We start from the raw sequence: 27,791 nt of genomic DNA on the forward strand, positions 1-27,791 counted from the left end.
AGTTGGGGAAAGCCTTTCCCAACATTCAAAGTTTGTTTACCTGTCTATCAGGCTGTTCCAGAGCCAGAGGAGTGCTTGACCATCAGAGTGAGAAGAGCTTGACTTGTTTCCAAGTGTGCCTGTGTAATGCACTGGGCAGCATTTGCTACTGGTCCCCTTCTGCATCAGCTCCACACCGGAGAAGAGTCTAGTACAGCACTCGCAGGAAGAGCCTGGCCCTTTAGCTGGCACTGTAATAGCTCATGCTCTTAGCCCTGGTTTAGACCCCAGGGTCAACCAAGCTATAGCACCTTCCCTTGGAGAGGCATCCATTTAGACAAAATGGAGTTATTTAATCTGTTACCCTAAGAGGTGAAGATCAGCTCAAAGGATGGTATGCATAGCATAAAGAAGGGGCAAGAGGAAAGACATAGATGAGCTATTTCTAATGGCAAACACAACAGGGGTCTTGTTTTCCAGTTTTCTACTGGTAGAGCTTCCCCTGATTAATTTGATTCCTAATGCTCTATTTCTCTGGTAAAACATGTTTAGTAGGAGTTGCTCTCAGAGCAATTATTGATCCCCATCAATAATAACAGGACATCACAATTAATGGCCGAGCTGTAGAGGCAGTACATAAATGTAATTCTCTGGGCTCATACATACCCCGCTATGGAAGCTGCTTCAACGAAATCGGAAGAAGCCTGCAGATGGCTCACTCAGACATGGCTTCCCTCATGAAAGCATGGAAAAACCATGCTATCTCAAAACGTACCAAGGTTTGACTGGTGAAAAGCTTCATTTTTTTTTTCCATAGCAACTTATGGAAGTGAATCTTGGGAAACTAAAGCTGTGACCAAGGAGATAAATGATGCCTTTGAGCTCTGGTGCTGGCTCCCACAATCAGTTAAGCATTCATCATCTTTTCCCTGCAGGAGATACTCATGTTAGAAATAATATTGGAGAGAAGCAGCCCCTGCTGTCGGAAATCAACAGGCGCAAACTTATGTACTTCAGTCACGTCAGGCATAGAGAGGGAAATAACCTTGAGGAGGCTATGGTGGAAGGAATGGTGGCAGGTCATTGTAGTAGGGGCTGACTAGTGAGGCAATGGTAGATGGTGTGCAGCAGATTACTGAGCAGCCAGCTGCCAAGCATGCAAAATTAGCAATGGATCAAGAAGGATTCCAAAAAAAAATTTGCTATGATGTCACCGGTATTCAGACATGAGTGAATGGATGTGCTAGCTCCAGGGAGAGACCCCAGGATCTACAATGATGAGTCTATGCTGCCTGAGCTAAAGGGCCAGCACCACTGGGCGCTGCCACCTAAGGAACTGGGATCAAAGGGAAAGAGCAGGCCTTAGTTGTGAAGGGTGCTTAGGGTGCAGAGGATTTGCTTAGAGAAGAGAAATTAACTCAGAAGAAGAATAGGACCTTAACCATCACAACTGCTGACTGGGGTTGTCTGCGACCTCTCAGCCCCAGAGTCAGAGCATTAGGTCAGGGATCAGGCTGTTGTTCCTTTCTCTGGGGAAAGGGTTTGACTCTCACACGAGCTGATGCCTTAAAGGGTGAAAGTCACCTTTGTTCTCATAATGCGAGTGCTTAGCTAGGACTGAACCCCCCCGCAATGCCACCTAAACCCTTCATCAGCCACTATCGCTAGATCAAACTGGGGCCAGGCCCGTGTACAAGTAGCATGAAAAGATGTTTAGCAATCACGCATGAGTCGTTACAGCAGAGGTTGAAAACCCCCTCTAGTTCCACTCCCACCTCCTTCAGTTAGTGACCAGCCCCCACATACATCCCACCATGTTTTTTTTTTGCAAGCGCTTTGTAAATGACACATCCCAGCCTGTGAAAGATCCCTGTGTTTCCGCAACCAATATCAGCACTTGTCAGGACATTCCCCCTCCCCCAGCCATGCCTCATGCCTTGAGCACCATACTACACAGCACGAGTGTAATTTTTACAAGCAATTTGTAAACAAGACGTTTTCACGGAACTGGAAAGACGCCTTCCTTTTCATTGGCAGTGCTGGTTAGAAATTGAATCCAGTGCAACCTGTAGTGAAAGCCAACTCATGGGCCAAGCAGTGGGCTGCCTTCTCTTTGTTGGGGAATGACATTTGTAAATTAGGCATCAAGCCCAGGTCCTTGATTGCAGTGGGAGTCCTACATATCTATTAGAATCTGGGCCTAAGTTATTCTGGAGAGAAATGTAAAAGTGCCATCCTTCTGACATTGCCCATGAGGGTTGGTTTGGGACTCCAAATGTCCTATTAAAGTCTCACCTTGATAATGTCCACTAATGAAGCCAATGTGGCGCCTGGCTTTCTCTGGGAAGGAATTTGCACATTAAGCAAGAGGAATGACCTCCAAAACTGAACACCACCAGATGTGTCATAACCATTGCCCAGGTAGGATGTCTCTCACGCATCCCCTCAGACCGAAACACGCACTGCTTTTTCTCTCAGTGATAGGAACTTGCGATTCACCCACAAGCTGTTGCCTCAGAGATCAAAGATATCTTTGTTTTCGCAACCAATTTGAGGGCCCTTCACATACTGAAACCAGCAGAACCAGCTCCCAACGTCACCAGCTACAGAATGTGTTATTTTGGGTGCGTGCTACTAAAATGAATTGGTAAGTCACGCAGTCACACAGCACAAATCAGCATGAAACACACCCATCTTTATTTTCCTCACCAGCACAAAAGTTTATCAGGGACTGAACCTATGCTCTGTGCCTAAAGCACAGCCGTACCCTATCAAGCCAGCTGCGGGGTTAGTTTTTGTTTCTCTGGGAAAGGAATTTTTAAATTATCTATGAAGTCTTTTTTATTTATTGATGCTGGGTTTTTTGTCAGCAATGTGAAGGGACCTCAGATTTCACACCACTGTGAAGCACGGCTTTGCTTGGATTTACATCCAGGGCTTCTGAAATCTTAAATTACAGTCATTTGACTAAGAAGCCAGTCTAGTTTGCTTGTCTCTCAGGGAAAGGAATTAGTAAAGTTGGTTTAAGGAACTACCTCAAACTCTGCTTCCACCACCACTGGCAGCCCTAAACGTACCACCATACACTTCCCTGGCAGGCTCTGCTACCATACATGCTCTGCCCATTCACACACCAGAAGAATCGGCTGCAGCTGAAGGATCAACACCATGTTAATAAAAATCTGATGAGGGGCATGGGAAAGTTAGAAATAGCCTATGAAGGTAGAATTTAGACCCCCAGGTGCGGCTCTTCTTCTGCTTCACTTCTAAGTTCTGGAGTTTAGACTTTTTCTATCAGGCTAGCTCAAGATATCTGGTTCTGTCCCCCGTTCTGCCACGAATTCCTTATGTGACTTTGAGCAAGTCACTTAGCTTCTAGTTGCCTTAAGATCCCCTTCTGTAAAACTGGGATAATACTTACCTGCTTAGGAGTGGTGAGGTTTAGCTCAAAGTCGTGCGACTGGTTTCCAGGTGCTACAGAAGTATTAACGCAGGCACAGAAGTGCTACAAAGCTGATAGCCCTAACGAAGCTTTAACTTGCTAGATGAAAGGTTTCTTGCGTGAGGTAATGGAGGGCCTAGGCTGTTCTTTGTAAATGTACTGCACTATTCAAGAGGAATAGGTTAATACTGAGGAATACCACAGCATGATTCATCATGCTGTCCAAGCCATTAAGATTCTCCCTCTGGAACAACACAGTTTTAATTAATTTGTCTGCTCCCCAAAGCCTGCTGCAGCAGTCAGGCCTAGTGAGTATGTGACTGGAGACGCAATCACAGCCTCCTGCATAGCTGTGTGGCGTACTAACAGATGCATAACCTGAGATGAGGTTTCTTTCAGATCACTTCTTCCACCCACATATTGGAATCTCTGCTAGTGAGCCCAACAATGCTGCCAAGGAGAGTGTACATCAGAACAATCAGACTGGGTCAGACCAATGCTCCATCTAGCCCAGTATCCTGCCTCTGACAGAGGCCAATGCCAGGTGCTTCAGAAAGAATGAACAGGGCTGTTCTCAAGTGAGCCATCCCCTGTTGTCCAGTCCCAGTTTCCAGCAGCCAGAGGTTTAGGAACACCCAAAGCATGGAGTTGCATCCCTGACCATCTTAGCTAATAGCCATTGATAGATAACTTTCTAGAGGATAGGTCCAAATCTTTTTTTTAACCCAGTTATACTTTTGGCTTTCACAACATCCCTGGCAACAAGTTCCACAGGGGTTGACTGTCCATTGTCCACACCATTTATGATTTTATAGACCTCTATTATGTCCCCCCTTTGCTCAAAGCTCTTGGGCCCAGCTTTACCCTTCATTAGAGGGGCTCTGCTCCCAGTGGAAGCTGTGCCTGACTGCAAAATTGCAGCCCATGGCTCACATGCAGACCAGCTGGAAGCAGGTGTAGTTTTCATTGGAGTTGCACCAGATTTGATGTGGTTCCTTGTTCTTGGGGGTGGGGAGGAGGATGAGGAGGAACGTTGCAAGTGCTGGTGCTCTTTAGAGGTAGGCAACGAGGCTGGTGTCAGTTCTGATACAGGGGATTATACCAATACTCTTCACCTCTGCCTGAATCCTACGTCGCTGCCTGGCCACATGCTGTGGATCCTGGGCCTCGTTTCTATTTTCTGCTGCTTTCTCTGGCTCATGTTGCTATTGGTCACAGCACTTCACTGGTAACACCCCACCATTCCCTTTTCTAATGTCACAGAGGGAGATGGTTATAGCCATGGGGCAGAGCCTTTTCCAGGAGCTCCAAGGCCTTGAGGCACAGAGCCCTCAGCCAGTCTCTTAGCATCACCTCTGTGCCAGGAATGAATACCTCATGTCTATTTTGAGAGGGTGATAGGCCAGGGCTTCCTGCCCTGTGGGCTGTGAAGCTACTTCTGTCACAAAGACAGTATCAGTACCGTATTCAGCAGCAAGGCGACTGTTTATATGAAGGTAACGCCAAGGGGTCCCAAGGAAAATCAGACTTGCTGGGCTAGGGCAAACACAGAGCAAAATGTCATCTTTTCCCTGACAGCTCTTTTAAAACTCTTGGATGCAAGTTATCCAGACTACTGATTTTAAAATGTCTAACTTTAGCGCCTCTGTTTAACAGCTTGTTGGGACAGTAGTGGAACGGAAAGAGTGTTATAGGGTATAGCGCCATCTGCTTCTCTCTCCAAATACAGATCAGAAGTATTTATTGAATACTTCTGCCTTTTCTGCTTTATTGATAATTCTACCATTCCCAGCTAGTCTAAATACACAAGACAAAGGCTGAGAGGGGAATCAGGCACAGACAGGGTAAGTGATTTGCCCAAGGTCCCACATAGGTCAGTGCCTGAGCCAGGAGTAGAAGCTCTGTCTCCTGACTCCCAATCCAAACCCTATCTACCTGACCATGAGGCCTCCTAGTGGTTACCGAGGCCAGGACTCTGAGCTTCCAGAGGCTTTCCTGACCTAAAAACAGCTAAGAATGCTATGGCAGCCTGCAGCACTGCTCCATCTCTGTCTTTACTGAGTGTTTCTTTGCTTTAAAGTTATTCATGATCAAAAATGGGAGAAGTACAAATACACAGGAGGAAGAGTCAAATGCAGCAAGGCAAGAGTGAATGTTTGCACACTCATTTGCACTTCCTGTGGAGAAGGGTAGATTTACCAGTTACAAGAGGGAAAAACCCAGCAAGGGGCTCAGGTGAGAAATGGACCTCAGTGAAACGAGAGGTGCTGAGAAAAAAGGAGGTCATGCTATTTACATTGTGCCCAACATGAGCCATGTATGCACCATGAGTGAAGACTGCAGATGGGAAGAAAGTGGAGGAAGGACCCTTATGCAGGTTGCAACAGCTTTCCCATCTGCCATGAAAGGGGTGTGTGCTGGTTTGACAATAAACAAGACTTAACAAAGAGATGGGCCAAAAGCACTGAGGTCAGCTGGAACTCAAAGGTGCTCTGCAAATCAATTGGCTATTTTTACAGACCCTTTTCTGACCGTAACTGCACTTTAACTGAGGGCAGAACAGGTTTTATTACCTCCAAGTGAGTTCAGCTTGTTAACTGCCAGCTACAAAGAGATCTAGCAGCTGTAGCTGCTGGAATAGTTTCTGAGGAGTCACACAAGCTCCAGGATGGGACGCTCGGAGCAGACTCAGAGCCACATATACAGGTGCATCTAAGTTAGTGTCACTCACAGGGCCTCCCTCAGCAAGTCCTTTACACTGACACTTGAGGGTCACGTCCTCTTGCTTAGCAAAGTGTCAGCTCTTTGTGACATTCTCCTCCCCTCATGCAGAGAGCCAGCGCAAGGCCTATGCTCCACTTAAACCTTCTAAGTCAGGTTTAAATGAGGCATGAGCTTTGCAGTGGCTCTCCACATAGGCTGAACTGCACCTGGAGTGAACGGACAGGTACACTTTTTAAAGAGGGCATTTTATAAGGTGCCTGTGGCAACAGAGGGACCAAACATAGCTGTTCCCTGACTTACCCACCAGCTTGCCTTAGGAACCCAGGCAGAGCTCAAATGAAGGGTGCATGCACAGGACAGCTAAATAATCGAAAGCAACAGCTTCTACCGCAGTGGATTTGACTCATTTTACAGCATGTTTGGTGCAAGCTGGCTTTCTGCCTGCTGCCATGGCAGTGATTGCTGAGGAGATTTTATACTATTTGATTAATTTTTGCATCATCAAGGAGATTATCTGAGCAGCCATGTGCTGGCTCCACTAGCCAGCTGAATAGATGGAATTCATTCTGAGGGATCCTGGCTGAAAGCCTCTTGTGAGCACCGTGCTTGTGGAAAGCATGTAGCACTACAGAATGGGAGGCAAATCACCGAGGCTCTGGCACCCAGGCAATTCCAGCCAGGGAAAGGTGCCCCAGCATAACCCTTGGGGACCACCCATGCTTGGTCCAGAACACAATGAGCACATGTTGGCCGAGCCCTCATCCCCGTCACAGAACGGCCTTAACCCGAACGAGAATGAGACTGAGGTTTAAACCAGCATGGAAAAAAAAACCCAGAAGCTCTGTGAAGGACAGCCAGGGTAGCCAGAGCACAGCCTCCAGCACATGCTCGGCTGCAGGATTTTAAACTACACCCATTGATTCAAGGGAGGGACAGGTGAGAGACTTTGCTATTTTTAGATTGCAAACTCTCCAGGACAGGGCCTTTGCCATCTATGTTTGCAAAGCACCTCACATGACTAGGGCCCTATAGTAATATTGTGCTGCGGACCTGCGGGATCCGTCAACGGTATGCACAGCTCATGCGGTGCCTCATGGTCTCGGACACAATCCGATGCTCCAGGGACATCTACATCGAACACTTCGCTGGCCACCGACAGTACCAGGAGGTGTGAGCTGGTACATCGTGCATCAACCATGGAAAGGGACTGAGAGACTTTTTTTCCATTGGACCATATGAACTGGAACCATAAACTCACTGAACATTAAATCCCACCAAATGAGGGTAGATCCATCCTCATAATGGCATCCGCTCATTATACTCCACACCTGAACATAGCCATTATATGGACAACATACCCCCATATCTTAATGTCTGTACTTTGACCCATTAAACTTTTACCCCCAACTGGGGAGATTGCAGATTATGTATTCCTTATACCACCCGCTCCTAAACTGAATTTCGCACCCCTTGATAATCTGTACCTTATTCCCTGATAACCAGAAACTTCTATGCCTAAACTCTGTACCGTTTTCTTTTTACTTCAACATTATCTTAATAAAATTATTAAAACTGAAGTGGGAGAGCGAGCCTGACAGTCCAGCTGTGCTTTGTCCTTCCTGTGTCAGAGGCATGATCGTCAGAAGATTTTCTGCCATCTGGGACAACAGCTACACCTGGGAAAGCATCAAAGAAGAACTGCAAGGTCAGGCTGATTTTTTTAACGTAGAAAGTTCAGGGTGAGCAGGCGCTGGGGATCTCAGGCAGGTCTGCAATTAGTGGACTTGTGGTGGAAAAAAAAACACTATAATGAAAACCCTGCCCCTGAGAAGGGCTGCCCCTGTTGGAGTCACTGGGAGTTGCAGGTGCTCAGCACCTCAAGATCAGCCTCTAAATTACTGAGGTGTGGAAACAACCAGCCTCTGGATCAGAAAAGGCCAGCTATGACACCTAGCTACTGGACATCTAACCCTAAAGACAGTGTCTAATCTCATCATGAGTGGGTCATCCCTGCCTTATGCTTTGGCAACGCTTTTAAAGCTTGTCATGCCAATAAAGTCTCGTTGAACTGAATTTAAAGTGCCACTGACCCCGGTAATGTAGGGTAGCCAGCGCCTCATCTGACCTTTCACGAACCGCAAAACAACCTTGCTATCTTGGCATTTAGAAACTAATCCCAGATGGGTCCATGCTGCTGGGTCTGCATGTGGATCCAGCCTCTCCCTTAATCTTTCCGCCACCGCACACCCTCAGGTAATCTTGTCCTGGAAATACCAAAGTTTGGCTCTCGGGCTGTATGTTCAGATTAATGACTATATATGTGTGAGGCTTAAAAAAATATAAGACCCCGAGACAGGCAAGAGCTGTGGAAATGAAGCTTCAGATTTTGCCGCAGTTCAGCGCCGACCTGGTGCTCTTAGCTGTCAGATGACCTGCAAGACAGCAGATTTCCAAGTGATGCTTCATTGCGTTCTGATACTGCCTCTTCTAGTGCAGTTGCTGACTAACGGATACGGCAAATACAATGCATTGCAGCTGAGAGAGCTGAGGAGACTGTCAACATCATCACCAGACATAGAGACAGGGCTATGTGCTCTTGTCACTTTTGACAGCAATGCTGAATGACCATTCCCTTGCCATGTGTCCCTTCCTCATTAGAGCTATAGAATCTCAGTGCTTTTAGTCCCTGGGAGGGGTTTTAGTCTAAAGTCTCTGACATGCTCTTCGTCTTAACTCCAGCTAATGAAGTCTTTGTCTGGGAATTTCCTTTGGTGTCTAAGGGGAGTCCCAGCACAGCTGGCACATGCAGAGCGACTCCCTTAGAGCTTGCAGGGTCTCTTCCCCATCACTTGCTTCCCTACCCCTTCAGCTTTACAGTCATCTCAGGCTTCATTCTCATGACAGAAGATGGCTGGGAAAAGACTAGCCAGGAAGCAGGGACTGAGTGGGAAGATTAGGGCAGTCCAGGGATTCAGATATTGAGGAAAGCAGAGCCTGTGGCCTGGGCTGTAGAGCAGGGGTTTGGATAGAGAAGAGAAGCGGGGAGTGGGAGCACTTAGGGTGGGCTCTGGTTGGAGGTAGTGATGAGTTTGCAGGTGCTGGCGCTAGGGTTTTGTGTGGTTCCAAGATAAGGATTTGGGTGGCAGGGGTCAAGAGGTTGGGTGACTGAGGGATGCTGGGGTTTGGGAGCTACAGGGGAGTGGAAGGGCATCCGAGCCAGTGATAATCAGGGGTGGGATACGTTTGAGCAAGGAAATCCAGGATTTCCCATCAGTGGGAGGAAAAGAGCCCCCTGCATCCTTAGGAGGTTCCCTGGCCTCTGGCATGTCCTTCTCACATTCCTAACTCAACAGTGAATAACTCTTCAGATCCATTCCTCCCCATCTCAGGTTTCCATCTCTCCACCCGGATTCCGTTATGGCACCTGTCTGCCTGGAGTCTGAGCAACTTCTGTACACAAAAGGACAGAGGTGTTCATCCCTCCCTCCCCGCCTTCCAGTTAGCAGGGATGGAGAGCGGCACAAAGATACCCTAAAGGACCAGAGAATTAGGCCCATAATCTTTCTGCCACCGCACTCCCTCAGGTAATCTTGTCCTAGAAATATCACATGCTATGTTGTGTAGGGCAACACATGTATACCATTTTAATTGATATGGTCACTCCTATATTCAGTGGTTATGACTATTTGAATTTATTTTTCAGTAATTTATTAATGTCCATTAATTATTATTATTATGTATGTATTATTATTACATACAGATATTGAAAATCATATAACAGATTCATTCTGCCCGTAAGGCTATGAGGTCTGTAGCCCCAATACTCACGGGGCATGGCCAGCTTTGTGAAGATGGGAAGCATGATATCTTCCAGCTGCTTCTTCTGATCCAGGAAGTCTTGTCTGGTGGGCTCCTTGGTGTTCTCAAGCCAGTCAGATTTTACACGACAGGCGCTGAGAGACATGTTCTGTAGAAGAGATAAGGGACATTAACCTTTAGAAGGCGAGCTCTGGAAATCAATTACCGTATATACTTGTTCATTAGCCAGTTCGTTTATAAGCCGACCCCCAAGGTGGATACGTAAAAATAGTAAAAACTGTATTAACCTTTCATAAGCCGACCCTATATTTCAGGGTTTGGCAAACTTTGGCTCCCGGCCCATCAGGGTAAGCCACTGGTGGATCAGGGCGTTTTGTTTACCTGGAGCGTTCACAGGCACGGAGCTGCTCAGCTCCCTGTGGCCACGGTTCACTGTTCCCAGCCAATGGCGGTGAACTGCGGCCACAGGAACTGAGGGGCTCCATGCCAGCAGACACTCCAGGTAAACAAAACTACAATGTATTAGATATTCAAGTCAATGATTTCATAGAGTTTAAAATCATCAAATTTTGGTGTAGACCTGTTTATAAGCCGACCCCCGCTCTTTGATGCATCACTTTTTTTTACCAAAATATTTGGCTTATGAACGAGTATATATGGTACTTCATTTTAGATGATGTTACGAGTGGCCCCTCTCAACCAATCAGAAGGCCAGGTAGCAACCCAGGGTCAAACTGCCCGTGCGATTTCTTGCATGCCTGCCTCTGCCAGCCACAAAAGAAAGGATGCAGCATTGGCCTTCTTGAACTAAATCTGGCCTCTCCTTACAAATAAGGCACGTTGATTAAGTTTGTGTCAGTTAATTGAAGAGAGAGATATGGTGTAGTGATCAGATCACAGGACTGGGAGCCAGGAGCTCCCAAGATATCATCCGGAACCGGACGGTCACTCTTGCTGTGCCTCTGGGCTCAGGAGAACTGGGTGCAACTCTCTTCAGAGCCCATAAATGCTGTTGGGCTACAAGAGATGCTGCAAAACAACACGAGGTGCCAAGCGATCCAGCACTAAGAGTGCAGTGAAAGGGCTAGAGCAGGAGGGAGGAGCACGGGCTCCGGTCTCCCTGTGTAGCCTTGGAATAACCACTTCACCTCTCCGCAGGTCGCTTTCCCCATCTGTAAATGGGGATAACACTCACCTCACACAGGACCCTATATGGCTTCATTCATATGTGCAAAGCATTTGGGTTCAGATCCTCAAAGGGATTTAGGTGTCCAACTCCCATTGGAATCCATGGGAGTTAGACACCCAAATACCTTTGGGATCTGAGCCTTTGTGTTTATCCAGCACCTTCTCCAGCAGGATAACAAAGTACTACCATTCATATGCTGATCAGCTCCCCATTGCAAGCACTGCTGAGTGTAGTCTCCACCCCTTTGGCTCGGGAAGCCTTTCTGCAAAGGGTGGTGTGAACAGAAAACATATCCCCACATGGAACCAAGAAGGCAGTTCTAAAGTTTACTGCGAATAGGTCAGCTCTCCTGATAAGAGTTCTGCATTGTACCTTGTCTTCCTTGTTCAGCCTTCCCTGCACCTTTTCAGGGTCTGCAATCGTTGCCTGAATGTGGGCGATGAACGTCCGCAGAGCCTGCTTAGCTTCTGCGAAACAGGACACATATGAGGAAGAGACAAGGTTAGTCATGGGGAAGTACTCACAGAACGAGGCAGGGACTTATAGAGAGACAGACTGCTACACAAAAGGAACCAGCCTTGTGTCCCATGTTGATCCAGACTGCTTTAAGGCTATTTAGGTACTAATTATTTGCCCTTCCTTGGAAGCCCTTGGCGTTTATAAATATTAACAAATGGAGCCTCACCACACTCCCAGGAGGTAGATACATCTATTGTCCCATTTTACAGATTGGGAAACTAGGCACAACAGGACAGATCCTCAGCTGGTGTAAATCACTGCCTTCAATGCCAATTTATGCCAGCTAAGGATCTAGAAATGATGGGCCTGCTCCTGTGAGAGGGTGGGTGCCCCTAGCTCCCCTGGACTTCAGGGGAAGTCCCAAGAGCTCAGCCTCCCACAGGGTCACACCTACACTAAGGGTGTAAACCTGAGGGGTCAGTCATTGGCAAAACTGTGCATCTTAGAAAGAGCACAATGCAGAGCACTGCCCTGACCAAGTCATTGGGGGGCCAGACTGTGAACCCCTGACTCATAACAGAGCAGTTACTCACATAAGGAGCTGTGACTTCAATAGGACTAGTTGTGTGCACATGGGGTTCACAACCAGGTGACACCAGGTTTCTCATGTTACCTAGTTCCATAAATATAACTGGCAGTACTATCACAGCATCCTTGGCAAGTCAAACATCTGTATTAATAATCGTTTTCACTTCTATAGCTCCTTTCATCTGTGGATTTCAAAGTACTGTACAAAACGGGTCAATATTATCTCCATTTTACAAATGGGGAACTGAGTCACAGAGCGGCTAAATCAGTTGCAGAGCTGGGATTAGAAATCAGTCTTTCTAACTCCCCCTTCCCCACTCTTGCTGCTAGACCATGTCAGGCTGCTTATATCTTTAACTCCTTACAGTGTTCACTGAGAAAAGCTTTGAGATCCTTATGACATCACAATACCTTTCTTGAAAGCAAACGCCACTGGCTGATGATGTCACCAGCCAACAACTTCTCTGGCACTCAGGACTGGAGCTTGGTCCCAAGCCACGAAACGCCAGGGTGGAGGGGTTCATTTGCTTAAAATCCATCCAAGGCACTACAGTATGAACTTTAAAGACTACTTGCTGCTGGATCTCTGGCTGCAGTTGGTACATGCTGACAATCAAGTCACTGGAGACCTTTCCTCTTAAAAAAAGACCATGTTTGTCCGAGGCGTCTCCCTAGTCTTTCCTGTCTGGATTGTCGTCTTGTTCCAAGACAGTCTCTGCCTTTGTGATCGCCCAAGCTGGGTCAGAGTTGGATGGGAAATTCTTCCAGAGGATCTGGAGCAACTGCAGCTTGGAACTCCGCTTCAATCTAACTGCCTGCCCTACCCTCTGGACCAACTGTCTCACTGCTTTACTCACCTGGAAATAGCCAAAGGATGCTTGGAGGTTCTGTGTGCCAGCTGCAAAGTTATACTTTTCCTCCTAGGGGGCTTATGTGTACGCTATCTTTGGAGCAAATTGAGAAGACCGCAGAAGAAGGTGAGTGATGTAAATGAGCAAGGTAGGAATGGTGCTGGTTAGATGAGAGCATGGGACTGGAAATTGACTAACTCTGCTACTGACTCACTGGGTGGCCTTGGGCAAGTCACTTAAACCTAACTTTTCAAAAGTGTCTGCTAATTTTGGGTGCCTCCATTTTGAGGTACCATTGAAGACACCAAGGCCAAGAGGTTCAGAAATAGGAGCCTAAAGCTAAGTCCATGTTTGGACACCTCTGAAAGTGGCCTGATTGTCAAAAATACCAAGCACTTAAGATCTCCCATTGATGGTACCCATCTCTCCAGGGCTCTGCTGTGAGCTTGGCACTTTGGGAAGTCAGATCACTTATTTAGGTGTTGAAATATCCTTTGTTGGACAGAGGGCCAGGGGCAGTTGTCAGCTGTCGAGTTTTGTGCCATGGATACAGCTAGAGGCTATGAACAACTAGAGTCAAGGCACTTAAATGTGGGAAATAGCAACCAGCCTAGGATAGCACCCACCACTTTGGCTTGGATTATCCCTGAGCCTTGTGTCCCATTTCCTGGGGAGGTGGGAGTCCTCTGGGTATGGCCAGAGGTCTAGGGAAAGCCCACCCTTATGCTATCACTATTATTTGTATTAGAGTAGCACTTATGGACCCCAGTAAGGAATCAGGATTCCATGGTGCTAGGTGCTGCACAGACAGTAGTAAAACAAAAATAGTTTAATGTGGATAAATGTAAAGTAATGCACACTAGAAAAAATAACCCCAACTTTACATACAATATGATGGCGGCTAATTTAGCTGTAACTATTCAGGACAAAGATCTTGGAGTCATCTTGGATAGTTCTCTGAAGACGTCCATGCACTGTGCAGTGGCAGTGACAGTCAAAAAAGCAAACACGATGTTAGGAATCATTAAAAAAGGGATAGAGAATAAGATGGAGAATATCTTATTGCCCTTATCTTATTGCCCTTATATACATCCATGGTTCGCCCACATCTTGAATACTGCGTACAGATGTGGTCCCCTCACCTCAAAAAAGATATACTGGCATTAGAAAAGGTTCAGAAAAAGGGAACTAAAATCATTAGGGGTTTGGAATGGGCCCATATGAGGTGAGATTAAAGAGGATAGGACTTTTCAGCTTGGAAAAGAGGAGACTAAAGGGGAATATGATAGAGATATATAAAATCATGAGTGGTGTGAAGAAAGTGAATAAGGAAAAGTTATTTACTTGTTCCCATAATATAACTAGGGGCCACCAAATGAAATTAATGGGCAGTAGGTTTAAAACAAATAAAAGGAAGTTCTTCTTCACACAGCGCACAGTCAACCTGTGGAACTCCTTGCCCGAGGAGGTTGTGAAGGCTAGGACTATAACATGGTTTAAAAGAGAGGTGGATAAATTCATGGAGGTTAAGTCCATTAATGGCTATTAGCCAGGATGGGTAAGGAATGGTGTCCCTAGCCTCTGTCAGAGGGTGGAGATGGATGGCAGGAAAGAGATCACTTGATCATTACCTCTTAGGTTCACTCCCTCTGAGGTACCTGACATTGGCCACTGTTGGTAGACAGGATACTGGTCTGGATGGACCTTTGGTCCGACCAAGTATGGCCGTTCTTATGTTCTTATGTCCCTGCCCCAGAGAGTTTACCATGTCGGTTAGTGCAGAGGTTCTCAAACTTTCTCTTTCTGAGGCCTCCCAAAATGCTATAAAAATTCCACAGCCCACCTGTGCCACAACAACTGTTTTTCTGCATATAAAAGCCAAGACCAGCGTTAAGGGGTAACAAGAAGGACAACTGCCTGGGGCCCTACACCACAGGGGGCACCATGAAGCTAAGTTGCTCAGGCTTTGCCTTCAGCCCCGGGTGGTGGGGCTCAGGGCCCCAGGCTGCAGTCCTGCATGGTGGGGGTTTGGCTTTCTGCCCCCCAGCTCTTGAAACCTGCCCATGGCCCTCCTAGTTGAGAACCACTGGATTAGGGTTACTGAATGGTGCTCTCTGAATCCGAAGAGGTAAGGAAAGGAACAGAGGAGAGATGATATGGGTAACACTCCAAATGGTTGGTGATCACCAAACAGTCAATGCCTGGGGCCTTGCTGCTGCAAACACTTAATTAATCCAAGTCCAAGGATTTCCTCCAGCTTGCCCACTTGGCAGGGCTGCCGTCTGTACTCAGACCACGCAGCGCCCTCAGTGAGGCAACATACTTGCACATGTGCTTTCAGTTGGAGTCAGATCTTGGGCCAGGTCCTCCAAGTATTTTGGCTCCCAATTTCCACTGAAATCAATGGAAATTAGGAGCCTAGATACCTTTGAGGACCTGGACCCTGGTGCTTTTGGGGCAGAGTGCTGTATGTCATTGGGACTATTCACAAAGTAAGGTACAGCTCAGCGTAAGTGCATCAGGAAGTGGCCCTTATAACTCACCTGCTCAAACCGAAGAAAAGAGTTTTGCCATTGACTTCAGCAGGCCCAGGATTAGACCCTTCGTCAGCAGTCTCTAGAAGATGCTTAAGAAACTTGAATTGTTGATCATTTAAAATGCTCTGGCTCCCTCTTCAGCACCGTTCCAAGAGGCTTGAAACTTCTCCATGAACCATCAAAGAGGAAAGGGCTGAATCTAATGGCAAAGGACTCCGTAGCATGGGTTCGCTCAAGAATTTCTCTCATGCACCATGAACATAACATAGAAACAGCCAGACTGGCTCAGACTTGTGATCATCTAGCCCAGTGTCCTGTCTCTGGCAAAACAAGACACTTGAGGAAGGTGCAAGAAACCTCCTATAGGCAGATGTGGCGGTGATCTGCCCCCAGGAAGGTCTCATCCTAGTCCCTAGATTTAAATCCATTGATTTAAGCCCTAGAATGGGCAATGGAGACATTTGAAAGTAGTGTAACAGCTAGGGTAGAACCCAGTGGGAGCCTTAGCAGGTGGATGGGAGGATAAGTCTGAAGTTTTCTTATAATGACTTGCAGAGAGTAAATCTCTGGAGAACAGACTGGACCAGATCCCCAGGCTGGTGTAAACCAGCATAACTCCATTGAAGTCCATGTATCAGATCCCCTGCTAGGGTAACAAAGAGTAGTTCTGCTCAAGTCTATGGGCCAGATCCCCAGGCTGGTGTAAATCAGCGTCACTCCACTGACGTCGGTGGAGGTGACTTACACCAGCTGAAGATCTGGCCTGCGGACTCTTGAATTAGTTAGTAAGAAATAAAGCCAGGCTGATGAAAAGAATTACAGTCACAGTGTCATCTGCTTTGTCTTTCCAGGTGTCCGTGGAGACCTCTTCCGTTTCTGTCACGACAGAATTTCATGCTGAATGCACCTGCAACGTCGACAAAATGCTCTGCAGGCTGGTGGCAAACACGTCTATCATGATGAAGTACCTGAAGTATGTATGCCACCATCATAGGAAAGAAGCCAGACACCGGAAGTTAAGTAAAAAGAGGAAGGAAGAAGAAATTAAGGATGAAGAGATCTTCCCTATTTGTCCGTACAGCCACAGCTCCAGCATGGATACTGTGATGCAGGAAGTATAAGCGAAAGGACTCCTCCTCAGACAACAATAATATTTTTGTGCTCTAATAATATTTTATCCATTCTTTGCTAAGATGTTGCGAAGGCAGGAGAGTGGGGAGGTCAAGGACTGAGCCAATCTGAAGTCGATGGCTGTTTGTTGAATGTTTATCTAATGATGACGGTTTGAGAGTTGAACGCTGTCGATGCTCCCGTGGACAAGGTGGGGAAGCAGGAGGGGAGAAAAAGGGACTATTAAAAAAAGTCTTTCAGAAGCATGGTGATGGCGGTTTGACTTTGGAACATCAGTAAAATAACATTGTACTGGGCAGAAAGAAGCCCCAGTTCTCTCCTGTGATCCACCTGCTTTGAGCCACTCCCTCAATGCAAGGCAGCTGGAAAGCTGCCTTATTCCAGCTAGCTGGGGACTCCTCTAGCCAAAGGTGAATCCCCATATGGCATGGAACCAGAATAAGCGCTGTACACCATCTCCTCCAGCACAGTGGGCATGGCCAAGGAACAGGGGACATGACTGGAGAGTCACTGTGTCCAGCAACCCCTGGCTGCTAGAATGGCCCCTTAGGACTGTAGCTGCTGGGTCACACCAGGGGCCAAACTGCTCCCTGACTACTCTGCGTGTCAGGGAGATGCATGGACAGGGTAAACCAGCTTTGTCCTTTTCCTCTGGTCCTGCACTGAGCATCATTTGGCAGGACCAGAGAACCTCAGCCTGATGCTTTATGTTTCTGCTATCCAGGACTTTCCCTAGGGCATGGGTAGCTACCAAGGGTCCACCCATAGAGTTACTGGTGCAGATCTCACCTTAGGAGCTGCATTTGTTGTTGGATCAATCACCTTACAGGACAGGCCTAGAGTAGTATTTAAAATTTACTTGACCTACAGACATGGGGGGGTCAAATCTTCAGCTGGTGTAAATAAGCATAGCTTCATTCACTCCAGTGGAGCTCTGATGGACTTTCACCAGCTGAGGCGCTAACCCATGGTGATCACAACCTCCCCTGTGTAGTTGGGCGTTACCAGTCTCACCTGCCCAGTCCAGGAATTCGACGCAGTCTCTCTGTGCATAACGGTCGGCTATATCTCGGGCCTTTTCACCCCGGAAGGTCATCGCTAGAATATCAGCATCCAGTTCTACCAGAGTTTTCAAAGTCTCCAGCTGGCCCCAGGCCGCAGCACAGTGGAGGAGTGTGTAACCTGGGGGATGATAGAGAAGTCATCAGAACCAAAGGGAGAGGTATCTTGCTGGGGGTCAAATGCCAGCTAATAATACTTTGCATTTTCAGAGCAACTTTCTTCCCAAAGTGCTAAGTACATGTGAAACCCCCCTTTAATGCAGCTGCCACTGGACGGGAGGTCAGCAACTAACCAGTGCTGCACAGCAGAGTCGGGGGCAGGAGGGAGGGAGAAAATTGTGGCCAAGGGCAATCCTCAGACAAAATGTACAGGGAAGGAGCCAGCCATGGAGGGGAGGGAAAAGGCATGTGAAGTCTGGAATCAGTGGTTCGACAGAGGAAAGGGAAGTTTTGTGGCAAGAGGGTTAGAAAATTTAGGTTGCAGAAAGTGAGAGATGACCAAGCAGCTGGGACAACAGAACAGGAAGATCAATTTCTAACAGTGGAGAGTTACAGGAAGGGAACAGAGGAGAGGTCAGGATAGGGGGAGTAAGTGAACTTGGAGAGGAGGTGAGTATAAAGCCACGTGGGGATCTCGGGTCAGATCCAAAGCCTAGTGAAGTCAATGGAAAGGCTCCCATTACTTCAGTGGTGCTTGGATCAAGCTTCGCAGAGGCAGAGTGGAGGGTGGAAGGAGTAAGTGAATGTGAATTCAGAGAATTCAGGCTAAGCTTGAAGGAGCAGAAGGGCTGATCCTGCACCAATGAAGTCAATGCATCGGCTTGGATGGGAACTGGGTCAGGACCGGAATGAGCAGGTGTGGGGCCCAATCCATTGCCCGCTGCTGTCAGCAGCATACCTCTAGCTGTTTTATCCTTCATGACCACTCCGTATTTTGCCAGTGCTCTGATGACTGCACTCTGTCCAGCCATGCTGGTTGCATACAGTAGGTCTCTCCCTATGATGTCCTTTTCCATGAGAAGTTGCATGGCCTTTTCACCATCAGGGTCTTCTGGGTCAGCAAAAATCTGGTGCACACCCTCCACATTACCAGTGAGAGCAGGCCTCCAGAGAGGGTTAGAATACTCTGGCTCCTTAGGCTCCCCTGTATCTGCTGGCTGTGTTGCTTCTCCTAGCTCCATTGTCTCTAGAGCAATGTCTGCCAAAAAAGGAAGAACAGTATGGAATCCTTTAAAGCAGCTGATTGGTTTTGAGGTTTGCCTGTATATATATTCACCAGGATTGTAACCTGGGTCTTTTCCAAAATAGACTGGGGCACATCCAATGTTCACCAATGACCCTCCCTGATATGAACGTATTATTTTTATTTACAGTGTGGCCAGCTTTCATTATTTTATCGTGGATCTTGTGATTTTTCTTAAAGCCCCAACTGTTGGAACCATGATATTACATAAGAATCTCAGCTTTCATTTAAAAAACAAAGTACACTTCGTCCCTCATGGCTGCAGAGTACAGCTGGAAAATGTCAACCCTAATGGCTTAAACCTCAGAGGGCAAATACCAAGAACCTAACATTTACTATATTTTTTTTTTAAATCTCATGATTTTAAAGCCAGTTTTCTGATTTGTGTGTGTCAGGCTCATGAGTTTTGAATTTTGGGGATGGCGATACTGATTTTACAGTGTTACCAATGCACATGCCAGTTTTGCAGAATGTAGGGTTTAAAAGGGCTTGCCACCTAACTCAGGCAGAGTAGATCAAATTAACTAGCAACCACATTAGAATCATAGAATGTCAGGGTTGGAAGGGACCTCAGGAGATCATCTAGTCCAACCCCCTGCTCAAAGCAGGCACAATCCCCAATTTTTGCCTCAGATCCCTAAATGGCCCCCTCAAGGATTGAACTCACAACCCTGGGTTTAGCAGGCCAATGCTAAGTGCAGATCATTGTGATAAATTAATATAGATTTCCATGAGTTTGATATGAGCAAGACAATGAACTTCCTTTGAACTTAGTAGCCCTTACATAAAGGATTCAAATGTAATTTTCCTGCCCAGTGTCAATTTATTTCCATTACTGTATATTCATCCCATTACTGCTCCCCCTGCTGGCTAATATGAAACATAGCAATTCATGGTTTTACCTTTTACTAACTGGGCTGCTGGAGAAGGATAATTATTTTGGTATTCAGAGTATCAGCCGTGTTAGTCTGTATCCGCAAAAAGAAAAGGAGTACTTGTGGCACCTTAGAGACTAACAAATTTATTTGAGCATAAGCTTTCGTGAGCTACAGCTCACTTCATCGGATGCATACCTGCATGCATCCGATGAAGTGAGCTATAGCTCACAAAAGCTTATGCTCAAATAAATTTGTTAGTCTCTAAGGTGCCACAAGTCCTCCTTTTCTTATTTTGGTATTGAAAATCATGGGCTCCTATTCTGTTGCAGCTGCTGGGAAGTCTGCACAGACTAATTATTAGAATGGACCAGTGAAAGCTGGGATTGCTGGGTTCTAGACCTTTCTTTGTCACTTATTAGCAATGGGCTTGCTCCATCACCCACTGAAATCAGTGGAAAAACTCCCATTGATTTCAGTAGATGTTGTATGAGGCCCTGTGTGACCTCAGAAAAAGTCACATAACTTCTCCATGTGTTGGTTTCACCACTGGTAAATTGGGGATAATAATGTAAATTTGCAAGGTTGTTGTGAGGCAATTAATTACAGCCCTAGGAAGCTAGCAAAAGTGATATTGATTGGGGGACATGGACATAGTCTTTAATCCCATTGAAACTGGGTACACTATGTTTTTTGTATATATATGGACTGTCAATTAATTGCAGTTAACACAAGCGATTAACACAAAACAAATTAACTAAATTAAAAAATAGTTATTCATCACAGTTTTAATCATACTGTTAAACAATAAGGAAATACATATTCAAATGCATTATAAATATTTTGGATGTTTGTCTACATTTTCAAATATTTTGATTTCAATTACAACACAAAATACAAAATATACAGTGCTCACTTTATATTATTTTTTATTACAAGTATTTGCACAGTAAAATAAAAATGATCCAAAGCAGTGCAGACCAATGCACCTTCATTTGCATCATCTGAGTCAGGTGCCACCAACAGAAATTAACACATTTTTTTTAATCATCAGCATGAAAGCATGTCCTCTGGAATGGGGGTCCAAGCATGAAGAGGCTTACACAGGTCTGGTGCAAGGATATTTTGCGCCCTAGGCAAAACTTTCATCTTGCGCCCCCCCCTTCTCCTTCCCTTGTACTGCTTCACTACGGTACAAAGTTGCAATGACAATATCAATATGACGAATTTCAACAACCTACACACGCATATTCGCACATAAACATATACACTCAAATTGACACAAAATATGAGCGAAATGATGCAGCAGCACTTGCCAGAGTCTTAGATCTGAAACAACTCAACAAAAATAAAAAGAAAAGGAGTACTTGTGGCACCTTAGAGACTAACAAATGTATTTGAGCATAAGCTCACGAAAGCTTACGCTCAAATAAATTTGTTAGTCTCTAAGGTGCCACAAGTACTCCTTTTCTTTTTGCCAATACAGACTAACACGGCTGCTACTCTGAAATCTGTCAACAAAAATAGTTAGCCTCAGTTCACAACCTCCGAAAACTAGTAAACTAAGCATTATAAACAGCCTGTCAGAACGGGTAATGGCTGCGCGCGATGAGAAAAATTACATCACACACATACACATTCTGGGTACCCAAAGGGGAGGTTTCCATGTTTGGTAACTATAATGCCTCATGGTGCCCGCTTGTCTCTGCATTGACCCGCTGTGGCTCCAGGTGAGCAGTTCCCATAGAAATCCTGAGATGGGTAAACTGCCCCAAGAAATTTAAAAATGTCCTGGACCAAATGTAGAATAAGGGGGGCAGGCAGGGGTCTCCGAGGCCGCTTGCTATGGGGAGCTGCAACACCAGTGGAAAGGCTGCGGGGGCACATGGGGAGGCAGCAGCAGGTACCCAGGTACCCTCAGGCTTTGGGCAAGGAGTCCTGCTCCATCCCCCTAGTGCCCACCTGCAGCTCCCATCTGGTCTCACCACAGCCCTGCTCCGCCAAGGGTCCCGCCTTAGGGGGATGAGCCTAGCCCACCTCGCAGGCCCACGGGGGCTGTGCTCTACCCCAGAGCAGGCTGGGCCCTGCGCTCCCCACCCCAGAAGGGGCCGGCCTGGCTCTCCCCAGGCCGGATTAACTTTTTGTGGCCCGGCACCAAACATATTTGTGGGTCCCCCTGGGGAATGAAGAGGCCAGGGGCAAGAGCACAGCAGGCAGGGTGAATTTGATTTAAATCATGACTTAAATCACTAGTTAGGAAGACGTGATTTAATCCTGGGTTTCTACATAAAAGTGCATTCTTGTTGATTGTTATAACCGTAATACATATTCTTCACAACTCAGAGACAGATGTAGGTTTCATTTTTAGAAGGTATACGCTATACATTTTTAAACCATGATTTATTTTGAAAACTTTTCAGATGAGTTTTACAGCTATATCAATCATTCATTTTCTGATTGGTTATTTCATTTATCAAAGATAATTGAAGCGGATATTTATGAAGTCATTGGGAAGTGAACTATCTCTAATTCAAGAGGTTAATCATTAATATTTGGAGGATTTTCTTAGCAGGCTGTATTAGGAGGAGAACACCACCAGACAGACATTTAAATTGTTTTACTTAACTAAAACAACAAAGTTAAGTATTCTGGATTTTTTTCTTCAACTGCAAACATAATATTTTAACAAAAAAGCATTTGTCCCTCACTTCTCACATTTATCTCCAGACTTCTTCTCCTTGTCCAGATCTATTCTGCCCCCAACAATCTTCTATTCATTGAACTTTTTGAAATTTTTCACTTTTAAAGAGAGGTAAGGGGTTGACCCTGTGTACACAAATTTGCAGAGGGACAATAGAGTTGAGGTCTGTTATTTCTCACCTCTATACATTATTTATTGAAAAATATTTTTGCTGTTAACAAGCATTTTACCTCTGGAGACGCAAATCCAGTTTGAGAACTGCAAAACTAAGCATCTCTGATGGTACCCTCTAGACTGAGCAATGAGTCCCATGGGGTAGATAGAAAAATTAACCTAAACATTCTATACAGGAGCCTTTGGAACCCCATAAGATTGGGTCCCTAATCCATGAACTATTAGAATACATTTACATAACTTTTCTTAAACATTACATGAATATATTGTCTCATACTATAGAATTAGAATTTATAATCCCTATTCCATGACATAATGTATCTTAATGAAAACTATTTTTAGATAGTTTTTTCCCTCAAAAATCCAATTTAAATTTAAAAAATCCAATTTTTTGATTTTTTTTTAAAGTCATTGATTTTTATCCACCCTGACAGCTGGGCATAGTTGGGGGGAAGGATTGGTCCCCAGCTGGAGCGAGGCAGGGGCCAGGGGCAAGGTGAGCACAGTGGGTCATGGAGGGAGGTTTCCCTGCTGACTGGAGCAAGGCAGGGGCTAGGGACAAAAGCACAGCGGGGCGGGAGCTAGGGTTGGTCCTTGGAGTAAGGGAGGGGCTGGGAGTAAACTGCAAGCGCAGCAGGGCTGGGGAGGGGGTAAACAGGATCCCCCCCTCACCCCTGCCCACATAGAGCAGGTACTTACCTTCTCCCTGGTTCTCGCCCATTCTCTTTGTCTCTCTCTGCACGGAGCTGAGAGTAGGGGTGCAGGGTCTGGGAGGGAGTTAGGGTGCAGGAGCAGCCTGGGGATTGGGGTGCAGGGTCTGGCCAGGAGCTAGAATGAGGGAGGGGGCTCAGGGTTGGGGCAGGAGGTTTGGGTGTAGAGCGCCTATCTGGGGCAACTCCCATTCGGTGCAAGGGGTGCAGGTGGGTATGTGCAGGGGTGTGTGCAGGAGCTCCTGTTTGGTGCTCAGGATGGGGATGTGCAGGAGTCAGGGCATGAGTTGGGAGGGCTGGATATATGTGGGGGTGCAGGAGTCAGGACTGGGGGCTGGGTGTGTGTGAGGGGGTTCAGGAGTCAGGGCATGGGGTATGGGAGAGCTGGGTATTTGTGGGGGGTGCAGGAGTCAGGACTGGGGTTCTGAGAGGGTGCAGGAGTCAGGGCTGGGGTCATGGGGGTATGTGGAGGGGTGCAGGGGTCGGGGCTGGGAGGTGTGGGGGTGCAGGAGTCAGGGCAGAGGTCTGGGGAGGCGTGACGGGAGTGCAGGAATCAGGGCAGAGGCCTGGGGGGTGGAGGAGTCAGGGCAGAGGGCTGGGGGTATGGGCTAGGGTCGTGGGGATGCTCCCAGCCACCTGCCCTGAGCGGCTCACTGCAGGGGGCTGGATGGGATATGCCCCAATTCCACCCCTTTCCCCAAGGCCCCGTTCCTGCCTCTCCTCCGCTTCCTCCCTCTCCCTCTGGAGGGCAACAGCTGATTGGTGGCAGGGAGAGAGAGTGAGTGAGAGGGGGAGGCGGGAACCCAGCACGCTGGGGGAAGAGGCGGGGGAGGGAGGAGCTTGGCTGCCAGCCTGCCCTGTGGGAGCAGGACAGAGCCCCAGGAGCCACAGTACCAAGCTTCTGCCCCCGCAGGGGAGAGCTGGGGACGGAGAAGAGCGTCCGCCGAGGCCCCTTCGGAGTGTGGGCCCGGCACCATAGCTGGCGCCATGGTAAATCTGCTACTGCCCGTGGTGCTGCAGTGAAAGCTGCACCCAGGCCAGGCCCCACCCTATCAGTCCATCCCCCGGCTCCGTGCACTGCGCGGCAGCCAGGCAGCACCCGTGCTCGTTGGAGAGAAGACAAGTTAAAATGTAAGAAAAAATTTGGGGCACCACTTTTTGCCGCCCCCAAATCTTGGCGCATTAGGCGATCGCCTAGTTCGCCTAATGGTTGCACTGGCCCTCGGCATACAAATGTTTAGCATATCTGGCACGGAAATACCTTGCAATGCTGGCTACAACAGTGCCATGCGAACGCCTGTTCTCACTTTCAGGTGACATTGTAAATAAGAAGCAGGCAGCATTATCTCCTGCAAATGTAAACAAACTTGTTTGTCTTACCAATTTGCTGAACAAGAAGTAGGACTGAGTGGACTTGTAGGCTCTAAAGTTTTACATTCTTTTGTTTTTAAGTGCAGTTATGTAAAAAAAAATCTACATTTGTAAGCTGCATTTTCACGATAAAGAGATTGCACTACAATACTTGTATGAAGTGAATTGAAAAATACTTTCTTTTATCTTTTTTACATGGCGAATATTTGTAATAAAATAATATAAAATGAGCACTGTACACTTTGTATTCTAGGTTGTAATTGAAATCAATATTTGAAAATGTAGAAAAACATCCAAAAATATTTATAATATATTTAAATTGGTATTCTATTATTAAGTGTGATTAAAATTGTGATTAATTTCAACTATTTTTCTCATGATTAATTGCAATTATTCTGCAATCATTTGACAGCTGTAATATCTATCTATCTATATCTATATAGCCATTGTTTATTTTCATTTTGTCACAAAAGCACTTATCCACATATTTAAAATACACAAACACTTAGAGATTAAGGAACAAAAACACAGGGGACTTTAATATCTATGTACTCCATAAGAGAGGGACTTTCTAGGGACAGTTTGCATTATTTTCCCAGGATATGGGTCTAACTCAGTTAATTCAGGACAGAGGATAATGTAGCGTCCCAGTGAAGTCAGTGGGACTGCACAAGAGGAAGGGTCCATACCTGGAAATTACATCAGGCCCATCTTAACTCACTTAAGCTGACAGAAACCATTTTGTTTCTGTTTTCTCATGAGAGGTCACATACATTCTTACTGTGAGGCTACTTCTCTCTCCAGTCCATGGGAAAATGCCATTTGCACAAACATTTAAGAAGAAAAGCCATGTTAGAGGAGGATTTGTCATAGAAGGACCTGATCCTGACTGGTGCTGAGTGTCCCAGACTCACTGATCCCAGTGGGAACTGCAGGTACTATGAAGTGAGCTGTAGCTCACGAAAGCTTATGCTCTAATAAATTTGTTAGTCTCTAAGGTGCCACAAGTACTCCTTTTCTTTTTACAGTTTTCAGGGTAACTGTGTTGAAAAACATAGGACAAAGGGCCAGCTGCCAAGGGGAAGCCCCCGGCACAGTGACATTGAAGCTCACAAGATGGGGGCCTGCTGCACTGGATTTGTGCATGCAACTTCATTGTTCTCTACTTAAATGCTTCTCAGTGGCTCCCGACTGGACCCAGGCTGCTGTGGGACCACAAGCACCACACTTGGCACGTCCCACAGCTCCCTAGTGCAGATTCTCAGGATCATGCCCTAAACAACCACACTGAACAAGACACAATTAGGGCCCCATTGCCCCTCTTGGGCTCACACAAACCTGTGCACAGCGGGAATGTCCTCACCTCCCAAGAAAGCTATTCCCGGCCCTCCCTGGCCCCACTGATGCAGACAGCTTCTGCTGTTGCCATAGCAACAGTTCTCTGTGTGCCACCTTCACTCTCCTCCGGATTCCAGGGAAAGTTGACATCACGGAATGGCTCTGCCCAGCCAGCTGGGGGACCAGGCCCGCTGCCAAGGGTTCCAGGGTGCACAATGCTACTGAGGCTGGAAGTTAGAGGAAATGACAGGTGAATACAGCTGGAGGAATCATCAAAGCCTTATGATGCCAGCCTGCACCTCCTGACACTAATTTTTAGGGAAGGGATTTAAAAGCCATTTCCAAACCCTTGGTATCATGTCAATGAGCTGTCTTTAAAATTCCTCTCAGGTCAGTGATGTCTCTGGGAGTCACACAAGATTTAAGACTAGATTGTGCATAGCCACTAAGCAGGGGCCTGACTGCAAGTGAATGGGAGTCTTTCTACTGTGCCTGACCCTAGAACAAGAAAAGGGATATGCAGCGTTGTTGTAGCCGATTCAGCCCCAAGATATTGGAGAGACAAGGTGGGTGAGGTAATATCTTTTATTGGACCAACTTCTGTTCTCAACTTTTGGTTGAGAACAGAAGTTGGTCCAATAAAAGATACTACCTCACACACCTTGTCCCAAGAAAAGGAATGGCAGCATACCACATAGCAACCTGCCACCTGATTGGGAATGGACAGTAATGAGCAATGGATGCAAGGGATCCAGCCCCAAACACAGTGTGGCCCCATTCCTGGGTGGGTTGTACCTGCCATAATAGATACCTATTGGGGTCTGTCTTTTTTTTTAAACACTTTGACACTATTTGCATAGCTTTTCATGCCAATAAAGTCTACTTGAATTGAACTGAAGTTGACTTTAGTGGACTTTGGATCAGGACCCAGGTGAGCAAGCGGGTTGTAAGACATATGAAGCTTCTCTCCTTCTGCCCATTCCCACAGTGTCTGGGTGCAATCACAATCCCTACAACACACAAACTGCTCCCTCCCACTGCCCACTTGATACGCAAGACATGCTAAAAGCAATGAGGAGGAGGAGGAGACGGGAGTAGCGATGGCTGATCACAAAAAAATGCACACACCACAGTTTCCTCAGGATGGTGCAGCATCTGCACACTGCAGGCTTCCGGAGCAACTTCTATGGTGGAGCAGAACTCACCCTAGGCAGAGTGATATATAAACTTCACAAGCAAACCTCCCCGAGTGTAACTCATCAAAAAGAAAGGGAGTTGAATCCGCTCCATTTATTTAACAAATTAAGGAGATGCTGAGTTTGCGATGCAATTCTAACAAGATAACACTTTGCATTCTTAGGTTGCCTCATCAAGGGATCACAAAGCACTATGCAAACATTGATTAAACTTCACAACCATTCCACTTCCAAGACAAACTTCACAACCATTCCACTTCCAAGACAAAATTGCTACGCTGGGGATGAGTCATAAGATTGTAATGCTACCTTAGCACCTGGAGATTCAAAGGAATAATGTTTCACAGATCCCAAAAGTGAGTTCAGGACCCATAAGCAGCTGGAATTGCAGGACGCCTTATGA

General features: G+C 46.5%; 2 protein-coding genes across 4 annotated transcripts; one reads left to right on the forward strand and one right to left on the reverse strand.

Annotated features, from left to right (window-relative positions):
- Positions 1–7,718: 7,718 nt before the first annotated feature.
- Positions 7,719–26,366, reverse strand: ANKRD45 (ankyrin repeat domain 45). Of its 3 annotated transcripts, XM_038414089.2 has the most exons (6): positions 26,193–26,334; positions 18,679–18,978; positions 17,734–17,901; positions 11,526–11,620; positions 9,974–10,112; positions 7,719–8,577 (listed from the first exon to the last, which is right to left on the reverse strand). In XM_038414089.2, the coding sequence occupies exons 2-6, from the start codon at positions 18,959–18,961 to the stop codon at positions 8,525–8,527; spliced, it is 738 nt and encodes a 245-aa protein (XP_038270017.1). In that variant the 5' UTR covers positions 18,962–18,978; positions 26,193–26,334; the 3' UTR covers positions 7,719–8,524. The 3 variants fall into 3 exon arrangements, with proteins under 3 accessions (XP_038270017.1, XP_043347016.1, XP_043347015.1); XM_043491081.1 differs by lacking the exon at positions 7,719–8,577 and having other exon boundaries at positions 9,864–10,112; positions 26,218–26,366; XM_043491080.1 differs by lacking the exon at positions 7,719–8,577 and having other exon boundaries at positions 9,864–10,112.
- Positions 11,632–17,019, forward strand: TEX50 (testis expressed 50). The gene is made up of 2 exons (XM_038414090.2): positions 11,632–13,177; positions 16,440–17,019. Exons 1-2 carry the CDS (start codon positions 12,851–12,853, stop codon positions 16,707–16,709), a joined length of 597 nt encoding a protein of 198 aa, XP_038270018.1. The 5' UTR covers positions 11,632–12,850; the 3' UTR covers positions 16,710–17,019.
- Positions 26,367–27,791: the final 1,425 nt, after the last annotated feature.

The sequence above is a fragment of the Dermochelys coriacea genome, chromosome 8 (genome assembly GCF_009764565.3).
Source record: "Dermochelys coriacea isolate rDerCor1 chromosome 8, rDerCor1.pri.v4, whole genome shotgun sequence".
Taxonomy (NCBI): Eukaryota; Metazoa; Chordata; order Testudines; family Dermochelyidae; genus Dermochelys; species Dermochelys coriacea.

Excerpts from the sequence above, each read along its gene's own strand:
- TEX50 (XM_038414090.2), top strand. The coding sequence starts at position 12,851 with ATGTTTGTCCGAGGCGTCTCCCTAGTCTTTCCTGTCTGGATTGTCGTC. Across the intron at positions 13,178-16,439 it reads TGAGAAGACCGCAGAAGAAG|GTGTCCGTGGAGACCTCTTC; the intron begins GTGAGTGATGTA and ends TTGTCTTTCCAG.
- ANKRD45 (XM_043491081.1), bottom strand. The coding sequence starts at position 18,961 with ATGGAGCTAGGAGAAGCAACACAGCCAGCAGATACAGGGGAGCCTAAG. Across the intron at positions 17,902-18,678 it reads GAAGGATAAAACAGCTAGAG|GTTACACACTCCTCCACTGT; the intron begins GTATGCTGCTGA and ends ATCATCCCCCAG. Across the intron at positions 10,113-11,525 it reads GGCTGAACAAGGAAGACAAG|AACATGTCTCTCAGCGCCTG; the intron begins GTACAATGCAGA and ends TCTCTTCTACAG.